Genomic DNA, 24,525 nt, shown 5'->3' with positions numbered 1-24,525 from the left:
TGTGGACTTAGGATTGAACTGGGCTTCTTCTCGACATGATCCAGTGAACCTGGTGACGTGTCCGGCAGAACCCCAGAGACTCTCTGTAAGTATTTCATTATTTTACAATAAATGTTCAAATTCCAGAACTTCATGTATAAGTGTCTAATTATTCCTTCTCAAATCCTGGATCAACAAGGTCAAGTTTAGTGCCTGGCGACGACAGCTCCTCTAAGAGAGTTGAGTAGAAAGAGGATCAAGGGGGGAGAACTTGGCTTATATGAAAACAAAAAACAAAAAGTCATAAATAATGACCTCATGGGTCATGGGGCCCAGAGTTACCAATAGTTGTTGAAACTTGTGTCCCCGGTCAGTTTTCACACCTCAGTGTGATGTTGAAGCACCCTGGGAGACTGAGTTCTGGAGGCTCTGGTTTGTCTCCAGAAAAAAGAACGTGTGGCCAGGGTTTGACTCCACATGTTGGCCGAACTGTAGTTCACAAATACCAGGTCCAAACAGAGTCATCTAAATCAGTTTGAATTCCTCCTTGAATATTACATCTCTGTCTGTTCATGAGAAACAAATGATGAAGTAAAAAATAAACTGCTGTCACACATATTTCTGTCATTTTCACAAAGCTTTATTCATAACAATTGTTAGAGACGCTGTTGAAAACACCCCTCGATATAGTTTCAATATACACACATATTATCAAACTCACACAATAACATCAGATATACTGGATAACTTAGAGAAAAAAAGAAAAAAAATTACATTTAAAAAATACATTTATGTCTATAACTCATTATTGTGCCACTATCTTGTACTTTGCATATCTGTGTGCTGAAGAAAATGCCTTTCTGGCACATCACTTTATTTATGACTTTTGTTTTTTGTTGCAGGTATATTCTACATGTGTGCCTACAGAATGCACGAGTGCAGAAGAGAGGCTGGCCGGTGTTAAAGTAAACACAAGCTACTTTGTCAAGGGCGCAAATGATTTTAATTCCCATTTATAATACAGAACTTACTGTAAAATAATAAAATTAGGAATTTTGCATATGCAAATAAAATGTCTCTGCATTCTTTTTTTTAAAGGCGCTACATTGTTTTTCAAAAGCAACACATTCACTTTTAACAGGATCAGATCACACTTCAGATGTTTTAAGACATTGTTTTAAAAAGATAAATAAATGTGAAATTTAAGCTTGAATTAAAACAACTTCTGAAGCATATGGTACTTCTTTCTGGGTAGGATTGGCTCAAGGATAAGCGGTAGAGGCAATAGATGGATAATGAATGGATTAATATACAGTACAATAATAACATTAAAGCTGGACAATGTCTTTCACCCTGGGTTAGAGCCTGTGACCTGCTTTTGTAACTCTGAAACAGTGAGTTTACGTTTTCTGAAAATTGACTTTTTACTGTTGCAGTGGAAGCTAGAGGAAGAAAAGTAGAAGATGATGGGATCAATGCAGGTGTTGAAGGTGCTAAGCAGCAAAACGTAGTACCTCCACTCTGGACTCTTACCCTCAATGAAACCCACTAAATGAGAGATATTGTATGGTAGCACGCAAATGAGGAACACGGCCAGAGTCCCCAAGGCCATACCAATGGCTTTCTGCTTCTGCATGCGGGATATCCTGGGGCGGCTGTACAGGATCAAGATGCATTGCACATAGCAGTAAACACAAATTACAAGAGGTACAAGGCAGAAGACAATGGAAAGCTCCAAACGTATTGGGAGGAGGACATCCAGCTGCTTCTTCGTAAAGTTCTCATAGCAAGCATGGGCCTGGCCATCAGGGGTTTCTCTGGCTAGGGATGGGTGGTACTGGGTGATGAAAGTGATACTGCAGTTTGCTAAGGAGATCAGCCAAATGACTGCACCCATCACTACTGCATACACAGGTTTGTGCAGCCGATGATAGGTGATAGGGAAGGCGAGTGCAATGTAGCGAACCAGACTGACAGCCATCAGCAACAAGGAGCTGGTGTAGATGGTGGAGAAGAAGATGAAGGAGGTGAGGGAGCACAGGAAGCGGGGCAGATTCCACATCATGCCCGACATGGCCTCGTTCATCTTGAGAGGAAGGATGAGCAAGAAGAGCAGGTCGGAGACGGTCAGATTGAGTAGCAGGATGTCTGTTGGATTTGCCTTGACATGGATCTTGGCACTGAAGGCATAGAGAGCCAGGAGGTTGGCTGGGAAGCCAATCACAAAGGTAATTATGTACACCGAGAGAATCACCCCGCTGCTCACCATGATCTACGGACCTGAACCAAAGGAAGAGAACAAACATCAATCACAATGAATAATAGGCTGCATATAAAATGTACAATACTTGACTTAAACTGAAGGGCTATTTGTACGTTTCTCAGCTGCAAAACATAGTATCTGGCCAGGAGTGGACGGTGATGATTGCTCCTAGCTGCGTTTAAAAGGTTATTCACTATGAACAGCTACTTCTTGCAGGCAGACTGGATAAAGTTATGAGACGGGCTGGCGTGACTGGAGCTAGATGGTTCACATGTTATGTTCAGTTGGAGTTAATAAATGCAAAAAAAGGGTTAACTCTGGTGTTGTTTGCAGAGCTTGCAAGGTTTCCTGAATAGTTTATAAATATCATGAAAGTAATAAAGAAAAATGTCTAAACAATTTAGCCACTCTCTCAATCTCAGACTCTACACCCGAGATGTGGAAAGGTTATGTTCATAAAGTAAACATATTACTACTTACCTAAGAGAAGACTTTTTAGAAATGTTAAGGCTTCAAGGAAGAAACAAATAGAGTTGTATGTTTTGTTTTCCGTTGCTGTGCCTCTATCTTTCAAAGATGAGCTGATATCAATGATTTCCGCAGAGAAGTGAGTTGCACTTAAAAATAGATATGAAACAGAGACGTCAGCTGAGTAAGCAGAAGTTTGATGTTGAGATGTTTTACCGAAAAACTAAAAACGCCACGACAGAAAACAATGGAAAAGTGATTATGAATCATTTCAAACAATTTGTGTAGAGAATTCATGACTAATCAATTTTATAGTGTCACAGGTGTGACTATTATCAAAATTACTGCAATATAAGAGTACGCTCAATAAGAAATATGTTAATAATTAAGAGCTTGCATTTCACCCATAAAATAAGATGCAACTTACCATCAAACATCCTGATTCCCAACATATGGGTTTAACCTTGAATTGACCGATATGTGTCATATTATTTAAATTTTATTAACATCCCTCTTGATTATTTAACAATAACTTTTGAATAAAGAGATAAAAACACGGTGCAATATTCTCATGTAGGCTCAATTATAAAGGTTCAAGCAACTAAATTTGGAATCCTGTGTGGTATTGAGGACAGTAGAGGTTAACATGTAGAAACATATTGTGTTGTTTGCAGAACTTGCAAGGTTTCCTGTATATCTGCAAGCAAACCGTTGGGGATAATCTCACCCAAGTATTTTGTCACTGTATGTGAATATGCTACATATATAGGAATTAAATATCTACCTTGTATTATCATTTTTATTTTCCACACAAGAATAAATAAGTTTATAAATATCATGAAAGTAATGCAGAAAAATGTCCAAACAAATGAGCCATGCTCTCAATCTCAAACTGCCCACTCCAGATGTGGAAAGGTTATGTTCATAAGGTATACATATATCTACTTACCTAAGAGAAGACGTTTTAGAAATGTTTAGGCTTCAAGTAGGAAACAAATAGAGTTGTATGTTTTGTTTTCCGTTTCTGTGCCTCTAGCTTTCAAAGATGAGCTGATATCAATTGATTTCCGCAAAGAGGTGAGTCGCACTTAAAAATAGGTATGAAACTGAGACGTCAGCTGAGGAAGCAGTCGTTTGATGTGGCCCAGAGTCAAATTTAGTTTACCCTATATGGAGCCACGAGATGGTTAACCTTTAACAAAATGCAAAACCGCAGGTTAATTTTGACTTACATACGTGTTAATAAAGCACCTCCTCCCACTACATTAACTCAAAACATGATAATTAGGTTTGGATTTAAACAGGCCATGGGTCTGCATTCATTCTTATTTACACCTACGAGATAAATGAAGATAAAGATTATTTTTCCACATAGAGAATCGATTTAGGACCTCTCTCTGCAGTTCCATGTCATTTGAGACATCTGAGGGTTTAGGAGAATACACATGCAACATATTCTTCAATATCCTTTGGCCTCCAGTAGATTTGTTTCTTTTACTTATTGACAGATGGAATATTGGTTTTGCTTCCTGTCAGCACTGTCTACATTAGCATCAGTTTCACTGCAACAGGGAATAAACACGGCCAACTCAAACAGTTCCTGGACAACAGAGCCATCTGGATCTGGTGGGGCAGTGCCCCATGTGCCCCTGATGTTGAAACGCCATCGCCTCAGATCAGCAGGTCATGTAGGGCACATCAATGCAATACACTTGTGCAGTAAAAGGTTTCATCACCCAGTGCTCTCCATTGTTCAATTACTGTGTCTGTTCTTAAGTCTTGCATGATGACAGATGGAGTTTATGATGTCATATGTTTAGAGGCTTCTCTTGTCTTGTTGTAAAAATAGAGATTTAAAGTTGTAATTGAAAAAGTCGCTGAGAAATCAGTCCCACCATGAGGCCTGTTTAACAGCTGATCCAGAGCTTTCTATTGCATCTGGGATCTTCCTCAGCAGGTTGATGTCTGTGTGATGAATGGGGATCTACTGAGGATTGCTGATTCTCTGTGCTTCTGGTGCAATCAACCTAATCAGCTCGGCATTGAGGAATATATTAAGATTACATCAGTAACTTAATTGCAAATTCACTTTTTACTGATTGCATTTCATAAAAAAAACAAATATAAAAAAATAAACGAAATGGCTACATATTCAATACTTTCTGTAGAAGTAGTAAATAGTAATGAACCGTGTTACGGTTTGAGGAAGGAGATGGACCCAGGATGCAGAGGTTATAACAAAAAAAAGGTATTTAATATAAACGGTTTCTTTAAACTAGACAAAAACAAAACATGAACACCACAAGTAACCACTGGCGACAAGGCGCACGGAGAACAAGGAAGGATAAGCAGGGGAAGCTGGACGAGACAGCAGGACAAGAAAAAACCTGACGATGTGTAGAAACGAGTAGAAGAACAAACGATCCGACAGAGGACAAAGGGAAACACAGAGGCTTAAATACCGAGGAAAGGTAGGGTTAATTAAACAGGTGAAAAACATGAGGATTGGGCACAACAATCAATGAGACAGAAACAACACACAAGGAAAGCGAGATTAAAAAATAAAACAGGAAACACGAAACACAAAGAGACAGAAACCCAGAACAATAATGACCGATCGTCACAGTACCCCCCCCCCTCAAGGACCGGATTCAAGACGGTCCAAAAACTGAACCGAGACGGGAGGGAGAAACCGGAGGAGGGAATCCGGGAGGTATCCAGGGTATCGGGCCAACGCCACTGTGAGGACCTCTGACGTCGGAGAATGAGACGTCAGCTGGGGGCCTCAAGCGCGGAGCAGGGACTGGAGCCGACGCCGCTGTGAGGACCTCTGACGTCGGAGAATGAGACGTCAGCTGGGGGCCTCCAGCATGGAGCAGGCACTGGAGCCGACGCCGGTGTGAGGACCTCTGACGTCGGAGGATGAGAGACGTCAGCTTAGGGCCTCCGGCTCGGAGCAGGGACTGGAGCAGATGCTGGAGCTGGCACCGCGAAGACCTCCGACGCCGGAACACAGGGGACGTCAGCCAGGATCCTCCGACGCGGTGAAGGGACTGGAGCCGATGCCGCGAGGACCTCCGACGTCGAAACACAGGGGATGTCAGCCAGGAGCCTCCGGCGCTGAGCAGGGACCAGAGCAGGTGCCGCGGGGACCTCTGACGCCGAAACACAGGGGACATCAGGTTGGAACCTCCGGCGCGGAGCAGGGACTAGAGCCGACGCCACTGTGAGGACCTCTGACGTCGGAAGATGAGACGTCAGCAGGGGGCCTCCGGCGCGGAGCAGGGACTGGAGCAGGTGCTGGAGCTGGCACCGCGAAGACCTCCGACGCCGGAACACAGGGGACGTCCGCCAGGATCCTCCGGTGCGGGGAAGGGACTGGAGCCCATGCCGCGAGGACCTCCGACGTCGGAACACACGGGACGTCAGGTTGGAACCTCGGCGCGGAGCAGGGATGCCGGTGTGAGGCCGGTGTGAGGACCTCTGACGTCGGAGAATGAGAGACATCAGCTGGGAGCCTCCGGCACGGAGCAGGGACTGGGTCTGGCTGGGGCCCAGTCGGGGCTGGAGGGAGAGGCTTCTGCTGTGGATGCCCCCTCTCCAATGTCCACCTACCACAGCAGAACCCCTCTTGAGGGTGCGGGGTCTCCAAAAGGCCATGCCGCTTCCCGTGTGCAGGATTGTGGATGGGGCTGGAGAGTGGTGCCTGTGAGATGGCTGAAAAGGAGCGGGTTTACTCCTCTGACCTCTGCCCCCAACCGCAGACCTCCACTGCAGGCTGCGGGGTCAGCCCAGGGCCAGGCGGGTCCCCTCGAACGGGTTTGAGCGTCCCAACTCCAGCTCCGACATCAAACAATCAAAATAAACTCTTTAAAAAAACAAAACCTCTGCTGGGTCCATAGTTTGGTCGGATCGTTCTGTCACGGTTTGAGGAAGGCGATGGACCCAGGATGCAGAGGTTATAACAAAAAGAGTCTTTAACAAAACAAAAGCACAAGGAAGCTTACACGAGAGGATAAGGACAGGGCAGGAACGCAGAAAAGGACAGAACCATGGAATATCCCTAACCAGACGGCACGAGGAACAAGAACCACAGCGAAACACTGGGAGAAAAACAGGAAGCAAAATGGACAATCCGACAGAGGACAAGGGGAAGGACAGAGGCTTAAATACACACAGGGAAGGCAGGGGTAATTGGCCACAGGTGCAACACATGTTGAGTTAGAAAGACAATCACCAAGACAGGAAGTGAAGACAGAAACAACCCACAAGGAACAGAGACTACAAAATAAAACAGGAAACAGGAAACACAAAGAGACAGAAATTAACAAACAAAAATGAGAGGACGTCACAAACCGACTTGGTAATGTGTAGATTTTTTTGGGGGCAATATGTCTCCAAGCTACAAAAGGAGCCTGGGTCTCCCTCATAAAACGTTACATAACTTTCTTTGGATTCTCTCCCTTCACTTTTTGTACTGCCACCTGGAGCCTCTTCAGCACGGACTGAAGGGTATCTTCATTCTTCACCAAGTCCATCTGTTGTCTGTCCGCCCAGATCTCCTCCACGTGGTCCAGGTAAGCCTCGAGAAACCCAAGGTCATCAGCAAAGTTTGCAATAATCTTGCCTCCTGGTCGACTTTGCCTCAGATCCTGTTGTTGCTGTTGTCGTCGTCACACTCAAAAGCTACACAGTTCATAAGACAGAGCTGCAGTTGTATCAGCATCTCTCACAGAATTGTTAGTTGTTTGTGAGTTAATGTTCCCAGGTCATTTTCTGATTAGCGTTTTGTGTGGTTGGCTGAGGAAATTAACATATCTCTTATTTTTGCCGCAGGGTTGTATAAAACAAAACACATGTTGTTATTAATGTATTTTATTGTGGATGGTTTGATTACTCTGTTCAGAGGCTCTCATGACGACCGTTTGTGTACAAACACAAAAGTACAGTAGTGGAAGATGGGCTTGTATTATTTTTGCAGGTATCTCTTCTTCAACAGAATAAATGTACACAGTACCCAAATATCACATCGGGCATGAATGATGTGTTTTGTGGTGAATTTGAATATCATGTACAGTGACAGTCCAGTCGTCCTGTTGCACAAACTATTGGTGCACAATGTGAACTTCACCTGAAATGACCCTTGTATTTCAGACTGGGTCTTTTCCTGGTCCTACATAATGGGTTGGGTCCAATACACAGTTACAGTCAACTTCACTGTAATAACTGTGTCTTGCTGATAGTCAAAAAAATCAGTTTGAATTGCTCCATGAATATTACAACTCTGTCTGTTCATGAGAAACAAATGATACAGTAAAAAAATAAACTGCTGTCACAAATATTTTTGTAATTTTCACAAAGCTTTATTCATAACAATTGTTAGAGAGGCTGTTGGAATAATCCCTCGATATAGTCTCAATATACACACAAAATAAGCTTCAGATATACTAGATAACTAAGAGAGAAAAAAAATACATTTAAAATATATATTTTCTGTCTATAACTTGTTATTGTGCCACCATCTTGTACTTGACATATCTGTTTGTTTTGTTTTTTGTTGCAGGTATATTCTACATGTGTGCCTACAGAAAGCACGAGTTAAGAAGAGTGTCTGGCCAACGTTACAGTAAACACAAGCTACTGTGTCAAGGGCCCAAATGATTTGAATTCCCATTCAAAAATAGAGAAAGTAGTAAAATAATAACATTCGGAATTTTGCATATGCAAATATAATGTCTCTGCATTTATTTATTTTTAAAGAGTCTACATTGTTTTTAAAAGCAACACAGTCACTTTCAACAGGATCAGATTACACCTCAGATTTTTAGGACATTGTTTTATAAAGATAAATAAATGTGAATTTTAAGCTTGAATTAAAACAACTTCTGAAGCATATGGTACTTCTTGCTGGGTAGGATTGGCTCAAGGATAAGCAGTAGAGATAATAGTTGGATAATGAATGGATTAATATACAGTAACATAATAACATTAAAGCTGGACAGTGTCTTTTAACCTGGGTTAGAGCCTGTGCCCTGCTTTTCTAACTCTGAAACAGGGACTTTACGTTTTCTGAAAATTGACTTTTTACTGTTGCAGTGGAAGCTAGAGGAAGAAAAGTAGAAGATGATGGGATCAATGCAGGTGTTGAAGGTGCTAAGCAGCAAAACGTAGTACCTCCACTCTGGGCTCTTACCCTCAATGAAACCCACTAAATGAGAGATATTGTATGGTAGCACGCAAATGAAGAACACGGCCAGAGTCCCCAAGGCCATACCGATGGCTTTCTGCTTCTGCATGCGGGATATCCTGGGGCGGCTGTACAGGATCAAGATGCATTGCACGTAGCAGTAAACACAAATTACAAGAGGAACAAGGCAGAAGACAAAGAAAATCTCCAAACGTATCGGGAGGAGGACATCCAGCTGATTCTCCGTAAAGTTCTCATAGCAAGCATGGCCATCAGGGGTTTCTCTGGCTAGGGATGTGTGGTACAGGATGATGTAAATGATACTGCCGTGTGCTAAGGGGATCAGCCAAATGACTGCACTCATCACTACTGCATACACAGGTTTGTGCAGCCGATGATAGGTGATAGGGAAGGCGAGTGCAATGTAGCGAACCAGACTGACAGCCATCAGCAACAAGGAGCTGGTGTAGATTGTGGAGAAGAAGATGAGGGAGGTGAGGGAGCACAGGAAGCGGGGCAGATTCCACGTCATGTCTGAATCGGCCTCGTACATCTTGAGAGGAAGGATGAGCAAGAAGAGCAGGTCGGAGACGGTCAGATTGAGTAGCAGGATGTCAGTTGGATTTGCCTTGACATGGATCTTGGCACTGAAGGCATAGAGAGCCAGGAGGTTGGCTGGGAAGCCAATCACGAAGGTAATTATGTACACCGAGAGAATCAACCCGATGCCCACCATGATCTACGGACCTGAACCAAAGGAAGAGAACAAACATCGATCACAATGTAGGAACGATAGGCTGCATATAAAAATGTTCAATACTTTAATTCTGATTTAAACTGAAACTAAATTATGCCTCGTATGGGGGCTGCCATCTTACGCTTTTGATCTCACTTTTGACGGCAAAGTCTGCATAGTGGTGATTCTGGTAAAGGGCAGCGGTAAAGAAGCTCTGCCGACACAGCAGTTTTACTAGTTGCGAATAAGTTATGAGTTAAAAACCAATTTACCGCAAAAAGTTGCACAAACACTTGAACAAACCTCCTCTGTGAGCAAATGTAATCAATGTGTACTATGACTTTTTAGCTTGGTTCACCCACCAGGTGACAATCAAGATGATTTGGCTTCACCTCTGGGAGCTGTAATGCCATTATGTCAATCTCAGACTCGAAACACCGAATGTGGAAAAATGATTGATAAGGTAAAAGAAAAAAAAAATCGACTTACCTCATAAACGATTTCGTAAAATGTTGAGCTCTATGTTTTTTACCTCCTGTTCCTCCTGTTTTGAAAAATGAGTTGACATAAGCAGTACCTGAAAAGCTGTACTCTTCTGTACCTATGCTAATGTATGCAAAACAACCGGTTCATTTTTGTCTTTCACACGTGTTAAAAAATAACCTCCTCCCATTACATAAACTCTAAAAATGATAATCAGGTTTGGATTTCATCAGGCCATGGGTCAACTTTTATTCTTATTTATACCTAAACGATAATTTTAAATACACCGATAAATGTCCACATAGAGAATCAATTAAGGACATCTGTCTCTGCAGTTCCTTGTCATCAATATGGGTTTCGCTTCCTGTTAGCACTGTCTACATTAGCATCATTTTCACTGCAACAGGGAATAAACACGGCCGACTCAAACAGTTCTGAGCATGTTATTCAAGTCAATACTGCTCTTAAGGCCGATTTATAGTCTGATTTTACGCAGGCACGCGAGAGCAAGAGCAAGAGCCCCTTTCGTGTCTTGCAGACCCCCTCTTCTGGCTTGCGTGCGTCCGCAAGTTTTTCGAACTATACGACAAAGCTCCGCAAGCCTCACACAGCCCGCAAGGCTGGGATTGGTCCGTTAAGCACATCCTTTCTGGAATCGCATTTCAGGTTTCATGCCCCATAATACCGGCACAAACCACAGAAGATTTAGAATGACGAATATGGACCAAATAGAAGAGCGTTTGGCAGAAGAGATCCAAAAGTATGACCACTTGAATAACCTGTCACTGACTGGCGGATTTATATACTGACTGGCCCATAGATATATATATAAGGCTAGCTGTCTGGTCCGCGTTTCTGGCCAACGGAGTCGAACGTCCACACATGGCGGCCATCTTGCGTCAGACGGTTTGCTCACCCATAAAATTGTGTTGGTAGGGGAACATGTAATTTTTATAGAAAATAAAAGAAAATAATTCTTGATGTATAATTGTGAAGGAAAATCTTGTAGCTATTTAAGAACATTATTACATTTTTTAGAAAATAACATAATTATTTTTAAGTATGCACTGTTATAACTACATCTCTGACGTTTATAAAAACCAAACCGTTTAAAAATCGGTGGAAAATTGAACAAGTTATGGTTATTTAAAAAGTATGTACCATTACATCACAATGTTATGGTTGAGCGAGCCACCTGACGCAAGATGGCCGCTATGTACGGACGTTTGACTCCATTGGCCGAGACATTTAGCCTTTATTGTCTTCTATATCTATGGCGTGACCAGCCGCAGTTGCAGTCGCAGTGCTATAATTCGGCCTTTAGGCTGCAACTACCACAAGGAGTTTATGGTATGAAGCAGCAGCAGAATATGTCCTTTTCTATTACATTTCATTTAGCTGACGCTTTTATCCAAAGTGACTTAAAATAAGTGCATCAAACATGAAGGTACAAAGCCAGAACAACAAGAATCCAGAAAGTACAATTTCTTCGAAAAAGCTTAACTACAAAGTGCTATAAGTAAGTGCCATTTAAGTGCTACTAAAATGTTAGTTTAAAATTGTGTTTCAAGGTATATTCGGAAGAGGCATGTTTTTAGTTTGCCGTTGAAGATTTGTAAACTCTTAGCTATCCGGATGTCCATAGGGATCTCATTCCACCATTTAGGCACCAGGACAGCAAACAGTCGTGTTTTTGATGAGTGTTTAGCTCGCAGTGAGGGAGCAACAAGCCGATTGGCAGAAGCAGAGCGTAATGAAGGGGCTGAAGTGTAACTTTTGACCATTTCCTTGATGTAGACTGGACCCGATCCATTCGCAGCACGGTACGCAAGTACTATTGTTTTGAAATGGACGCGGGAAGCCACCGGTAACCAGTGAAGGTAGTGGAGGAGCAGAGTAGTGTGAGTCCTCAGATCAGCAGTTCATGTATTGTACATCAATGCAATACACTTGTGCAGTAAAAGGTTTCATCACCCAGTGTTTTCCATTGTTCAATTACTGTGTCTGTTCTTAAACCTTACCGATGTGCTTGATGTGCTGTTTGAAGTCCAGTGAAGTCGTCTTGCTGGTTTTGTGGCTCCTGTTTTGTGGTTCTGCTGTATGATGCAGCTCTTTTGCCAAAGTTCTTAGGCAGGCGCTTGCGTCGCTGCCTTTTGGAAGGTATTAGCAGTCTGCTCCATATAGGCCTGCTTGAAGGTTGGTGGAGCTTGGATTGGGAGGAGGCTTCCCAGGTGAGGTGAGCTGCAAGCTGCAACTCTCCTCCATTGAAGTTGAGCAGACAGAGAGGTTGGCTCCTCTAAGAGAGTTGACTAGAAAGAGGATCAAGGGGGGAGAACTGGGCTTATATTGGCCTGGTGACCTCATGGGTCATGGGGCCCAGAGTTACCAATAGTTGTTGAAACTTGTGTCCCCGGTCAGTTTTCACACCTCAGTGTGCTGTTGAAGCACCCTGGGAGACTGAGTTCTGGAGGCTCTGGTTTGTCTCCAGAAAAAAGAACGTGTGGCCAGGGTTTGACTCCACATGTTGGCCGAACTGTAGTTCACAAATACCAGGTCCCAACAGAGTCATCTAAATCAGTTTGAATTCCTCCTTGAATATTACATCCCTGTCTGTTCATGAGAAACAAATGATGAAGTAAAAAATAAACTGCTGTCACACATATTTCTGTCATTTTCACAAAGCTTTATTCATAACAATTGTTAGAGACGCTGTTGAAAACACCCCTCGATATAGTTTCAATATACACACATATTATCAAACTCACATAATAACATCAGATATACTGGATAACTTAGAGAAAAGAAAAAAAAAATTACATTTAAAAAATACATTTATGTCTATAACTCATTATTGTGCCACTATCTTGTACTTTGCATATCTGTGTGCTGAAGAAAATGCCTTTCTGGCACATCACTTTATTTCTGACTTTTGTTTTTTGTTGCAGGTATATTCTACATGTGTGCCTACAGAATGCATGAGTGCAGAAGAGAGGCTGACCCGCGTTAAAGGAAACACAAGCTACTGTGTCAAGGGCGCAAATGATTTGAATTCCCATTTATAATACAGAACTTACTGTAAAATAATAAAATTAGGAATTTTGCATATGCAAATAAAATGTCTCTGCATTCTTTTTTTTAAAGGCGCTACATTGTTTTTCAAAAGCAACACATTCACTTTTAACAGGATCAGATCACACTTCAGATGTTTTAAGACTTGGTTTTAAAAAGATAAATAATGTGAAATTTAAGCTTGAATTAAAACAACTTCTGAAGCATATGGTACTTCTTGCTGGGTAGAAATGGCTTCAGGATAAGTGGTAGAGGCAATAGATGGATAATGAATGGATTAATATACTGTACAATAATAACATTAAAGCTGGACAATGTCTTTCACCCTGGGTTAGAGCCTGTGACCTGCTTTTGTAACTCTGAAACATTGAGTTTACGTTTTCTGAAAATTGACTTTTTACTGTTGCAGTGGAAGCTAGAGGAAGAAAAGTAGAAGATGATGGGATCAATGCAGGTGTTGAAGGTGCTAAGCAGCAAAACGTAGTACCTCCACTCTGGACTCTTACCCTCAATGAAACCCACTAAATGAGAGATATTGTATGGTAGCACGCAAATGAGGAACACGGCCAGAGTCCCCAAGGCCATACCAATGGCTTTCTGCTTCTGCATGCGGGATATCCTGGGGCGGCTGTACAGGATCAAGATGCATTGCACGTAGCAGTAAACACAAATAACAAGAGGAACAAGGCAGAAGACAATGGAAAGCTCCAAACGTATCGGGAGGAGGACATCCAGCTGCTTCTTCGTAAAGTTCTCATAGCAAGCATGGGCCTGGCCATCAAGGGATTCACTGGCTAGGGCTGGGTGGTACTGGGTGATGAAAGTGATACTGCAGTTTGCTAAGGAGATCAGCCAAATGACTGCACCCATCACTACTGCATACACAGGTTTGTGCAGCCGATGATAGGTGATAGGGAAGGCGAGTGCAATGTAGCGAACCAGACTGACAGCCATCAGCAACAAGGAGCTGGTGTAGATGGTGGAGAAGAAGATGAAGGAGGTGAGGGAGCACAGGAAGCGGGGCAGATTCCACGTCATGCCCGACATGGCCTCGTTCATCTTGAGAGGAAGGATGAGCAAGAAGAGCAGGTCGGAGACGGTCAGATTGAGTAGCAGGATGTCTGTTGGATTTGCCTTGACATGGATCTTGGCACTGAAGGCATAGAGAGCCAGGAGGTTGGCTGGGAAGCCAATCACGAAGGTAATTATGTACACCATGAGAATCACCCCGCTGCTCACCATGATCTACGGACCTGAACCAAAGGAAGTGAACAAACATCAAGCACAATGTAAGAATAATAGGCTGCATATATAAAATGTACAATACTTTACTTCTGACTTAAACTCAAGGGTTATTTGTACGTTTCTCAGCTGCAAAAAATTGTATCTGGCCAGGAGTGGACGGTGTTGACGATTGCTCCTAGCTGCGTTTGAAAGGTTATTGACTATGAACAGCTACTTCTTGCAGGCAGACTGGATAAAGTTATGAGACGGGCTGGCGTGACTGGAGCTAGATGGTTCACATGTTATGTTCAGGTGAAGTTAATAAATGCAAAAAAAGGGTTAACTCTGGTGTTGTTTGCAGAGCTTGCAAGGTTTCCTTAATAGTTTATAAATATCATGAAAGTAAAAAAGAAAAATGTCTAAACAATTTAGCCACGCTCTCAATCTCAGACTCTACACCCGAGATGTGGAAAGATTATGTTCATAAAGTAAACATATTACTACTTACCTAAGAGAAGACTTTTTAGAAATGTTAAGTCTTCAAGGAAGAAACAAATAGAGTTGTATGTTTTGTTTTCCGTTGCTGTGCCTCTAGCTTTCAAAGATGAGCTGATATCAATGATTTCTGCAGAGAGGTGAGTCGCACTTAAAAATAGATATGAAACAGAGACGTCAGCTGAGTAAGCAGAAGTTTGATGTCGAGATGTTTTACAGAAAAAATTAAAAACGCCACGACAGAAAACAATGGAAAAGTGATTATGAATCATTCCAAACAATTTGTGTAGAGAATTCATAACTAATAAATGTTATAGTGTAACATGTGAGACTATAATCAAAATTACTGCAATATAAGAGTACACTTTATAAGAAATATGTAAATAATTAAGAGCTTGCATTTCACTCATAAAATAAGATGCAATTTACCGTCAAACATCCTGATTCCCAACATGTGTGTTTAACCTTGAATTGACCTATAAGTGTCATATTATTTAAATTGTATTCACATCCCTCTTTATTATTTAACACTACATTTTGAATAAAGAGATAAAATCACAGTGCAATATTCTCATGTAGGCTCAATTATAAAGGTTCAAGCTACTAAATTTGGAATCCTGTGTGGTAGTGAGGAAATTAGAGGGTAACATTTAGAAATGTATGGTGTTGTTTTCAGAACCTGCAAGGTTTCCTGTATGTCTGCAAGCAATCCATTGGTGATAATCTCACTCAAGTATTTAGTCACTGTATGTGAAAATGCTACAAATCTAGGAATTAAATCTCTATCTTTTATTATCACTTTCTACTTTCCACACAAGAATGAACAAGTTAATAAATATCATGAAAGTAATAAAGAAAACTTTCAAAACAATTGAGCCACACTCTCTATCTCAGACTCCACACCCCAGATGTGGAAATGTTATGTTCATAAGCTAAACATATTTCTACTTACCTAAGAGAAGACGTTTTAGGAATGTTTAGGCTTCAAGGAAGAAACAAATAGAGTTGTATGTTTTGTCTTCCGTTGCTGTGCCTCTAGCTTTCAAAGATGAGCTGATATCAAATGATTTCCACAAAGAGGTGAGTCGCGCTTAAAAATTGGTATGAAACTGAGCGTCAGCTGAGGAAGCAGTTGTTTGATGTGGCCCAGAGTCAAATTTAGTTTACCCTATATGGAGCCACGAGTTGGTTAATCTGTAACAAAATGCAAAACCGCAGGTTAATTTTGACTTGCATACGTGTTAATAAAGAACCTCCTCCCACTTCATTAAATATAAACATAATAATTAGGTTTGGATTTCAACAGACCATGGATCTGCATTCATTCTTATTTACACCTACGAGATCTGCAATGGAGTGTGAACTTCACCGGAAATGACCTTTGTATTACAGACTGGGGCTTTTCCTGGTCCTACATACTGGGTTGCGTCCAATACACAGGTGCAGTCAACTTTACTGTCATAACTGTATCTTGCTGATAGTCAAAATAATCTGTTTGAATTCCGCCATAAATATTACAACTCTGTTGGTTCATGAGAAACAAATGATACAGAAAAAAATAAACTGCTGTCACAAATATTTCTGTTATTTGCCTAAAGCTTTATTCATAACAACTGTTCGAGAGTCTGTTGAAAATACCCCTCGATATAGTCTCAATACACACACATATTATCAAACTCACACAATAAGCTTCAGATAAACTTGATAACTAAGAGAAACAAATATTTTCATCTGAAAACTATACTTCTGTCTATAACTTGTTATTGTGCCACCATCTTGTACTTAACATATCTGTGTGCTGAAGAAAATGCTTTTGTGGCTTTATTTCTGACTTTTGTTTTGTTTTTTGTTGCAGGTATATTCTACATCTGTGCCTACAGAAAGCATGAGTGAAGAAGAGTGGCTGGCCCACTTTAAAGTAAAGAAAAGCTACTCTGTCAAGGGTGCAAATGATGTCCTTTCCCATAAAAATAGAGAACCGACCTTGAAATAATACAATTTGAATTTGCATATCCAAATAAAATGTCTCTTTATTTTGTATTAAAAAGGTCTACATTTTTTTCGAAAGCAACACAGTCACTTTCAACAGGATCAGATCACACGTCAGATTTTTATGACGTTGTTTTATAAAGATAAATAAATGTGAAATTTGAGCTTGAATTAAAACAACTTCTGAAGCATATGGTACTTCTTGCTGGGTAGAATTGTTGGATAAGCGGTAGAGGTAATAGATTGATAATGAATGCAGTAATATACAGTACAATAATTACATTATAGCTGGACAGTGTCTATTACCCTGGGTTAGAGCCTGGGCCCTGCTTTTGTAACTCTGAAACAGTGAGTTTACGTTTCCTGAAAATTGACTTTTTACTGTTGCAGTGGAAGCTAGAGGAAGAAAAGTAGAAGATGATGGGATCAATGCAGGTGTTGAAGGTGCTAAGCAGCAAAACGTAGTACCTCCACTCTGGGCTCTTACCCTCAATGAAACCCACTAAATGAGAGATATTGAATGGTAGCCCGCAAATGAAGAACACGGCCAGAGTCCCCGAGGCCATACCGATGGCTTTCTGCTTCTGCATGCGGGATATCCTGGGGCGGCTGTACAGGATCAAGATGCATTGCACGTAGCAGTAAACACAAATTACAAGAGGAACAAGCCAGAGAACAATGAAAATCTCCAAACGTATCGGGAGGACGACATCCAGCTGCTTCTGCGTAGAGTTCTCATAGCAAGCATGGGCCTGGCCATCAAGGGATTCACTGGCTAGGGCTGGGTGGTGCTGGGTGATGAAAGTGATACTGCAGTGTGCTAAGGTGATCAGCCAAATGACTGCACTCATCACTACTGCATACACAGGTTTGGTCAGGCGATGATAGGTGATAGGGAAGGCGAGTGCAATGTAGCGAACCAGACTGACAGCCATCAGCAACAAGGAGCTGGTGGGGATGGTGGAGAAGAAGATGAAGGAGGTGAGGGAGCACAGGAAGTGGGGCAGATTCCACGTCATGCCCGACATGGCCTCGTTCATCTTGAGAGGAAAAATGAGCAAGAAGAGCAGGTCGGAGACGGTCAGATTGAGTAGCAGGATGTCTGTTGGATTTGCCTTGACATGGATCTTGGCACTGAAGGCATAGAGAGCCAGGAGGTTGGCTGGGAAGCCAATCACGAAGGTAATTATGTACACCGAGAGAATCACCCCGCTGCTCACCATGATCTACGGACCTGAACCAAAGGAAGAGAACAAACATCGATCACAATGTAGGAATGATAGGCTGCATATAAAAATGTACAATACTTTAATTCTGACTTAAACTGAAGGGCTATTTGTACGTTTCTCAGCTGAAAACCATGGTGTCTGGCCAGGAGTGGACAGAGTTGACGATTGCTCCTAGCTGCGTTTAAAAGGTTATTCACTATGAACAGCTACTTCTTGCAGGCAGACTGGATAAAGTTATGAGACGGGCTGGCGCGACTGGAGCTAGATGGTTAATATGTTATGTTCAGTTGAAGTAAATATACGCAAAAAAAGGGTTAACTCTGGTGTTGTTTGCAGAACTTGCAAGGTTTCCTGTAAATCTGCAAACAAACCGTTGGTGATAATCTCACCCAAGTATTAAGTCACTGTATGTGAATATGCTACAAATCTAGGAATTAAATCTCTATCTTTTATTATCATTTTTTTACTTTCCACACAAGAATGATTAAGTTAATAAATATCATGAAATGAATACAGAAAAATTAGAAAAACAAATGAGCAACACTCTCTATCTCAGACTCCACACCTGAGATGTGGAAAGGTTATTGTGGTGATTCTGTTGTTGGTTGTGTTGTCTTTGTCTCCCTCTCCTGTTCTGTTCCTGTCCTGCAGGTGGTGTCTGTGGCAGGGGGTGTGGCTGGCTTCCTCACTTCAGCAAACAAGGCACACCTGCAATCACTCACCCATCATCCACTCCATAAAAGCCTGGTCCCGACTCCACTACTCTGCCAGATAATTCCGTCTTGTTCGGTAGCGTACCCATGACGACCTCTGATTCTCGCCCTTCGTATTTTGTTTCGTATTTAACCATTAGTGTTTTCTTTTGTTACACAGACTCCTCGGTGTGCATTGTTGCTGCTCCTCGGTTTTTTTCGCTTTCCCTCCTGCGTTTTCCCCCCTGGATTATTCGGCCAGCCAGCACCCTGCCTCCACAGCCTGCCTGCTCTATTTTCTGGTGTTAAAATAAACCTCACTCAACACTAGACTGCTCTCTGTGTCTGCTTTGGGGTCCAACCAAAGAACCACCCGTAACAGAATTATCTGGCCAAAATGGACCCCGCAGACGCAGATAAATTTAGACAAGCTCTTTCGAACCACAGAGTTCGCATGGGTCAGCACGAGACGGCTCTACAAGAGATTATGGAGATGCTCCAGAATCTCTCCTCTAATGTGGCACAAGTCGGTGGCCGCTTGGACCAGCTGTCTACTCACCTCACCACGACGGTTCCCGTCCACCTTCCAGCTCCGGTTCCAGCTCCTGCTCCTGTACCACCAGCTCTTCCCATCGCTCATTCTGCACAACCCCGGGAACCCTTCATCCCCACGCCCGTCAGGTATTCAGGAGAATTAGGGACATGTAGACAATTTCTTCACCAGTGCAGTCTCGTTTTTGATCAGCAGCCACTCACGTACTCCTCAGACCAGTCGCGGACCGCCTTTGTTATGAGCCTCCTGTCGGAGCGCGCCGCGGCTTGGTCTGTTGCCATATCACACGCTAACTCCCCCATCTGCGATTCCTTTCAGTCATTCTCCGCCGAATTTCTCAGGGTTTTCGACCATCCCCTACGTAGCAAGGAGGCCAGCAGTCGGCTCCTTTCGCTACGCCAAGGGCAAAATTCAGTTGCAACTCACTCCATAGATTTCCGCATTCTCGCAATCGAGAGCGGGTGGGATGAGCGGGCCCTACAGGCAGTTTTCCTCCGGGGTTTGCGGGAGGAGTTGAGAGACGAGTTAGCGGCACGGGACGAGACCACCTCTCTGGATGAGTTAATTTCTTTAGCTATTCGTTTAGATAGCCGGCTCCGTGAGAGACGTAGGGAGAGATCAGAGAGAGAGAGACACGCCCCTCCCGTGAGACAGACAATGAGCTCTCACCATCGGGGTTCTCCGGAATCTTCTCGTCCGCCATCCCCTCCCCACGGGACTCCTCCGCGGACAGCCTCTTCTCCTCTCTGCCCCGAGGAGCCCATGCAACTAGGACGGATGAGGCTCACTCCCACGGAACGTCAGCGTCGTCGCCTCCAGAGGCTCTGCATGTACTGTGGGCAGGAGGATCATCAGATGGCTCATTGCCCTGCACTGCCAAAAGGGGGGGCTCATCAGTCACCGGAGGGGCGCTGGTGAGCCACTCATCTATTTCGTTGTCCTCTCCTCGCCTGCTAATTAAGGGCACCGTGTCATGGTCGCAGGGTTCCCTACCCCTGTCCATCCTTATTGACTCCGGTGCAGATGACAATTTTATTGACTCTGACTTGATTATGCAATCCCACATTCCCTCTGAGCCTCTTCCTCAGCCCAAGGATGTGTTTGCCCTTGATGGTAGGCTCCTGGCTCGTGTCACTCACCGCACTGTTTCCATTTCGCTACTACTCTCCGGTAACCATCATGAATCCATATCCCTGTACATTATCCCATCTCCCACGTCTCCGCTAGTGTTAGGTCTCCCTTGGCTAAAGCTCCATAACCCACACATAGACTGGTCCACTTCCTCCATAACCAATTGGAGTCTTTTCTGTCACTCCCACTGTCTGCATTCTGCCATTCCCTCCAGGCCAGCCACCACACCATCTCCACCCAAACCGGTCGATCTCACCTCTGTTCCCTCTGTTTATCACCATCTCCAAGATGTGTTTAGCAAAGATCGTGCCTTGTCCCTTCCCCCTCATAGACCCTATGATTGCTGCATCAATTTGCTTTCGGGCGCCCCCTATCCGTCCAGTAAATTGTACAATCTGTCCAAACCCGAGAGAGACGCCATGGAGGCTTATATCACAGACTCGCTCAAAACCGGCCTCATTCGACCCTCCTCTTCACCTATGGGAGCTGGCTTTTTCTTTGTAGCCAAGAAGGATAAGTCGCTCCGCCCCTGTATCGACTATAGAGGATTAAATGACATCACTATTAAGAATAAATATCCCCTTCCCCTGATTGACTCAGCCTTTGGGCCCCTACACGAAGCAACCATCTTCACCAAATTGGATCTTCGTAATGCCTATCATCTGGTCAGAGTCAAGGAAGGGGACGAGTGGAAAACCGGCTTCAACACTCCGTTGGGACATTTTGAATATCTTGTAATGCCTTTCGGTCTCACCAATGCACCTGCTGTTTTTCAAACACTTATTAATGATGTGCTTCGGGATATGTTGAATAGGTTTGTTTTTGTTTATCTAGATGACATTTTGATTTTTTCACGTAATTTCCAAGAACATGTTCAACACGTTTCACTGGTGCTTAAAAGACTTCTCAAGAACAAACTGTATGCTAAGGCTGAGAAATGTACGTTTCATGTTTCGTCTGTAAGTTTTCTGGGGTTTATTGTGGAGAAAGGGCAAATTAAGACCGACCCTGCCAAGGTTCAGGCAGTGGCCGAATGGCCCACTCCTACATCAAGGAAGCAACTACAGAGGTTTCTAGGATTCGCCAATTTCTACCGTAGGTTTATCCGTGACTATAGCAAAGTTGCCACACCTCTGACCAAGTTAACTTCAGTTAAGATCCCCTTTGATTGGTCGCCGGCAGCAGAGGCGGCGTTTGCTAAACTAAAGTTTTTGTTTTCCTCTGCACCAGTGCTTGTCCATCCTGACTCTGCTGTTCAGTTCGTGGTGGAGGTGGATGCTTCGGACTCCGGTGTGGGGGCGGTTCTTTCTCAGCGAACCGCCTCTGACCAGAAGCTCCACCCCTGCGCCTTTTTCTCCCGCCAGCTCTCCTCGGCGGAGATAAACTACGATGTAGGAAACAGGGAGTTATTAGCGGTCGTCCTGGCCCTCCGGGAGTGGAGGCACTGGCTTGAGGGCTCTATTCACCCATTCATAGTCTGGTCTGACCATAAAAATCTCTCCTACCTTCGCTCTGCCCGTAGGCTGAACTCACGCCAGGCTCGGTGGGCCTTGTTCCTGGGACGCTTTAACTTCAGTCTAACCTTCAGACCCGGTACCAGGAACATCAAACCAGATGCTTTGTCCCGTCAGTTCGCCCCTCCGGTGGAGGATGCTGCGGGGAGTACCATCTTACCTTCCTCCTGTGTGGTTGGAACAGCTGGGTGGGAGATCGAGGGAGTGGTCCAGGGAGCCCAGAAGGACCAACCAATTCCTCATGGGTGTCCACCTAACCGTCTGTTTGTTCCTCCAGCTGCCAGATCCGCAGTTCTCCAGTGGGGGCATTCCTCCAGGATTTCATGCCACCCTGGTTCCCACCGGACTTTGACTCTCATACAACAACGTTTTTGGTGGCCCTCTATGGCTGGCAGACACTAAGCTGTTCGTTTCCGCCTGTTCTGTCTGCGCCCGGAGTAAGGCTTCCCATCAGGCTCCTGCCGGCCTGCTCCGTCCCCTGCCCATTCCCCACCGGCCGTGGTCCCACATCGCCGTCGACTTCATCACGGGCCTGCCGCCTTCGGAGGGAAACACGGTTATACTTACCATCGTTGACCGCTTCTCCAAGGCGGTACACTTCATCCCCCTGCCGAAGCTGCCATCCGCCCTCGAGACGGCCACTCTTCTGGTGCAGCATGTGTTCCGTCTCCATGGCATCCCGGTAGACATTGTATCAGACAGGGGTCCGCAGTTCTCCGCCCGTGTTTGGAGAGCCTTTTGCCAGGCGCTGGGGGCGTCGGTCAGCTTGTCGTCTGGTTACCACCCACAGACGAACGGCCAGACAGAACGGGCAAATCAGGACCTTGGGGCGGCTCTGCGTTGCGTCTCATCCCGCCATCCGGCTTCCTGGTCCACCCACCTCCCCTGGGTAGAATACGCCCACAACTCCCTGGTCTGCTCCGCCACAGGGATGTCCCCGTTCATGGCTGCCAACGGATACCAACCTCCACTCTTCCCAGCTCAGGAGACGGACGTGGCAGTACCCTCGGTGCAGGGGCATCTCCGGCGTGCTCGTCGAGTCTGGCGTGAGGCCCGGGCAGCCCTCATCCGTACCGCTGCTCGCAATCAGAGAGTAGCGGACCGTTATCGTACCCCGGCCCCGGATTACCAACCCGGTCAGAGAGTATGGTTATCTTCCCGGGATTTATCACTCCAAACAGAATCCCGGAAACTCACACCCAAATTTATTGGCCCGTATGAAATTGACCGGGTTATTAACCCCTGTGCTATGAAGCTTAAGCTTCCCCCCTCTCTTAATATCCACCCAGTTTTCCATGTCTCTCTCCTCAAGCCAGTGTCTACCAGCCCGCTAAGCCCTCCGGCCGAGCCCCCGCCACCCACCCGGAGCATTGATGACAACCCTGCCTATACGGTTACTAAGATATTGGACGTACGTCGGCGAGGCAGGGGGTTTCAGTATCTGGTGGATTGGGAGGGTTATGGGCCGGAGGAGCGGCAGTGGATTTCCCGCTCCCTCATTCTCGACCACACACTCCTCCATGATTTTTATTCTGAGTTCCCGGACAAGCCGGGTAGGCCACCAGGAGGCGTCCCTTGAGGGGGGGGTACTGTGGTGATTCTGTTGTTGGTTGTGTTGTCTTTGTCTCCCTCTCCTGTTCTGTTCCTGTCCTGCAGGTGGTGTCTATGGCAGGGGGTGTGGCTGGCTTCCTCACTTCAGCAAACAAGGCACACCTGCAATCACTCACCCATCATCCACTCCATAAAAGCCTGGTCCCGACTCCACTACTCTGCCAGATAATTCCGTCTTGTTCGGTAGCGTACCCATGACGACCTCTGATTCTCGCCCTTCGTATTTTGTTTCGTATTTAACCATTAGTGTTTTCTTTTGTTACACAGACTCCTCGGTGTGCCTTGTTGCTGCTCCTCGGTTTTTTTCGCTTTCCCTCCTGCGTTTTCCCCCCTGGATTATTCGGCCAGCCAGCACCCTGCCTCCACAGCCTGCCTGCTCTATTTTCTGGTGTTAAAATAAACCTCACTCAACACTAGACTGCTCTCTGTGTCTGCTTTGGGGTCCAACCAAAGAACCACCCGTAACAGTTATGTTCATAAGGTAAACATATATCTACTTACCTAAGAGAAGACGTTTTAGGAATGTTTAGGCTTCAAGGAAGAAACAAAGAGAGTTGTATGTTTTGTCTTCCGTTGCTGTGCCTCTAGCTTTCAAAGATGAGCTGATATCAATGATTTCCGCAAAGAGGTGAGTCGCACTTAAAAATAGGTATGAAACAGAGACGTCAGCTGAGGAAGCAGTTGTTTGATGTGGCCCAGAGTCAAATTTATTTTACCCTATATGGAGCCCGAGATGGTTAATCTTTAACAAAATGCAAAACCGCAGGTTAATTTTGACTTACATACGTGTTAATAAAGAACCTCCTCCCACTACATTAAATATAAACATAATAATTAGGTTTGGATTTCAACAGGCCATGGGACTGCATTCATTCTTATTTACACCTACGAGATAAATAAAG

At 44.2% G+C, this 24,525-nt stretch overlaps 4 protein-coding genes across 6 annotated transcripts; all 4 read right to left on the bottom strand.

Annotated features, from left to right (window-relative positions):
* Positions 1 to 640: 640 nt before the first annotated feature.
* On the bottom strand, positions 641 to 3,737 carry LOC128450171 (free fatty acid receptor 2-like). Of its 2 annotated transcripts, none has more exons than XM_053433685.1 (2): positions 3,660 to 3,737; positions 641 to 2,259 (listed from the first exon to the last, which is right to left on the bottom strand). In XM_053433685.1, the coding sequence occupies exon 2, from the start codon at positions 2,246 to 2,248 to the stop codon at positions 1,328 to 1,330; it is 921 nt and encodes a 306-aa protein (XP_053289660.1). In that variant the 5' UTR covers positions 2,249 to 2,259; positions 3,660 to 3,737; the 3' UTR covers positions 641 to 1,327. The 2 variants fall into 2 exon arrangements, with proteins under 2 accessions (XP_053289660.1, XP_053289659.1); XM_053433684.1 differs by lacking the exon at positions 3,660 to 3,737 and adding an exon at positions 2,723 to 2,825.
* Positions 3,738 to 8,057: 4,320 nt separating this feature from the next.
* Positions 8,058 to 10,231, bottom strand: LOC128450174 (free fatty acid receptor 2). The gene is made up of 2 exons (XM_053433687.1): positions 10,123 to 10,231; positions 8,058 to 9,644 (listed from the first exon to the last, which is right to left on the bottom strand). Exon 2 carries the CDS (start codon positions 9,631 to 9,633, stop codon positions 8,719 to 8,721), a length of 915 nt encoding a protein of 304 aa, XP_053289662.1. The 5' UTR covers positions 9,634 to 9,644; positions 10,123 to 10,231; the 3' UTR covers positions 8,058 to 8,718.
* Positions 10,232 to 12,829: 2,598 nt separating this feature from the next.
* LOC128450170 (free fatty acid receptor 2) lies at positions 12,830 to 16,082 on the bottom strand. 2 transcript variants are annotated; one of them, XM_053433682.1, is made up of 3 exons: positions 15,857 to 16,082; positions 14,918 to 15,054; positions 12,830 to 14,438 (listed from the first exon to the last, which is right to left on the bottom strand). In XM_053433682.1, the coding sequence occupies exon 3, from the start codon at positions 14,425 to 14,427 to the stop codon at positions 13,507 to 13,509; it is 921 nt and encodes a 306-aa protein (XP_053289657.1). In that variant the 5' UTR covers positions 14,428 to 14,438; positions 14,918 to 15,054; positions 15,857 to 16,082; the 3' UTR covers positions 12,830 to 13,506. The 2 variants fall into 2 exon arrangements, with proteins under 2 accessions (XP_053289657.1, XP_053289658.1); XM_053433683.1 differs by having other exon boundaries at positions 14,918 to 15,034.
* A 1,113-nt stretch (positions 16,083 to 17,195) lies between these two features.
* Positions 17,196 to 18,116, bottom strand: LOC128449215 (free fatty acid receptor 3-like). The gene has a single exon (XM_053432277.1). The coding sequence runs from the start codon at positions 18,114 to 18,116 to the stop codon at positions 17,196 to 17,198; it is 921 nt and encodes a 306-aa protein (XP_053288252.1).
* Between the last annotated feature and the right edge of the window lie 6,409 nt (positions 18,117 to 24,525).

The sequence above is a fragment of the Pleuronectes platessa genome, chromosome 10 (genome assembly GCF_947347685.1).
Source record: "Pleuronectes platessa chromosome 10, fPlePla1.1, whole genome shotgun sequence".
NCBI lineage: Eukaryota > Metazoa > Chordata > Actinopteri > Pleuronectiformes > Pleuronectidae > Pleuronectes > Pleuronectes platessa.
The sequence above is the reverse complement of the archived record's forward strand: the minus strand, read 5'-3'. Positions and strand labels throughout refer to the sequence as shown.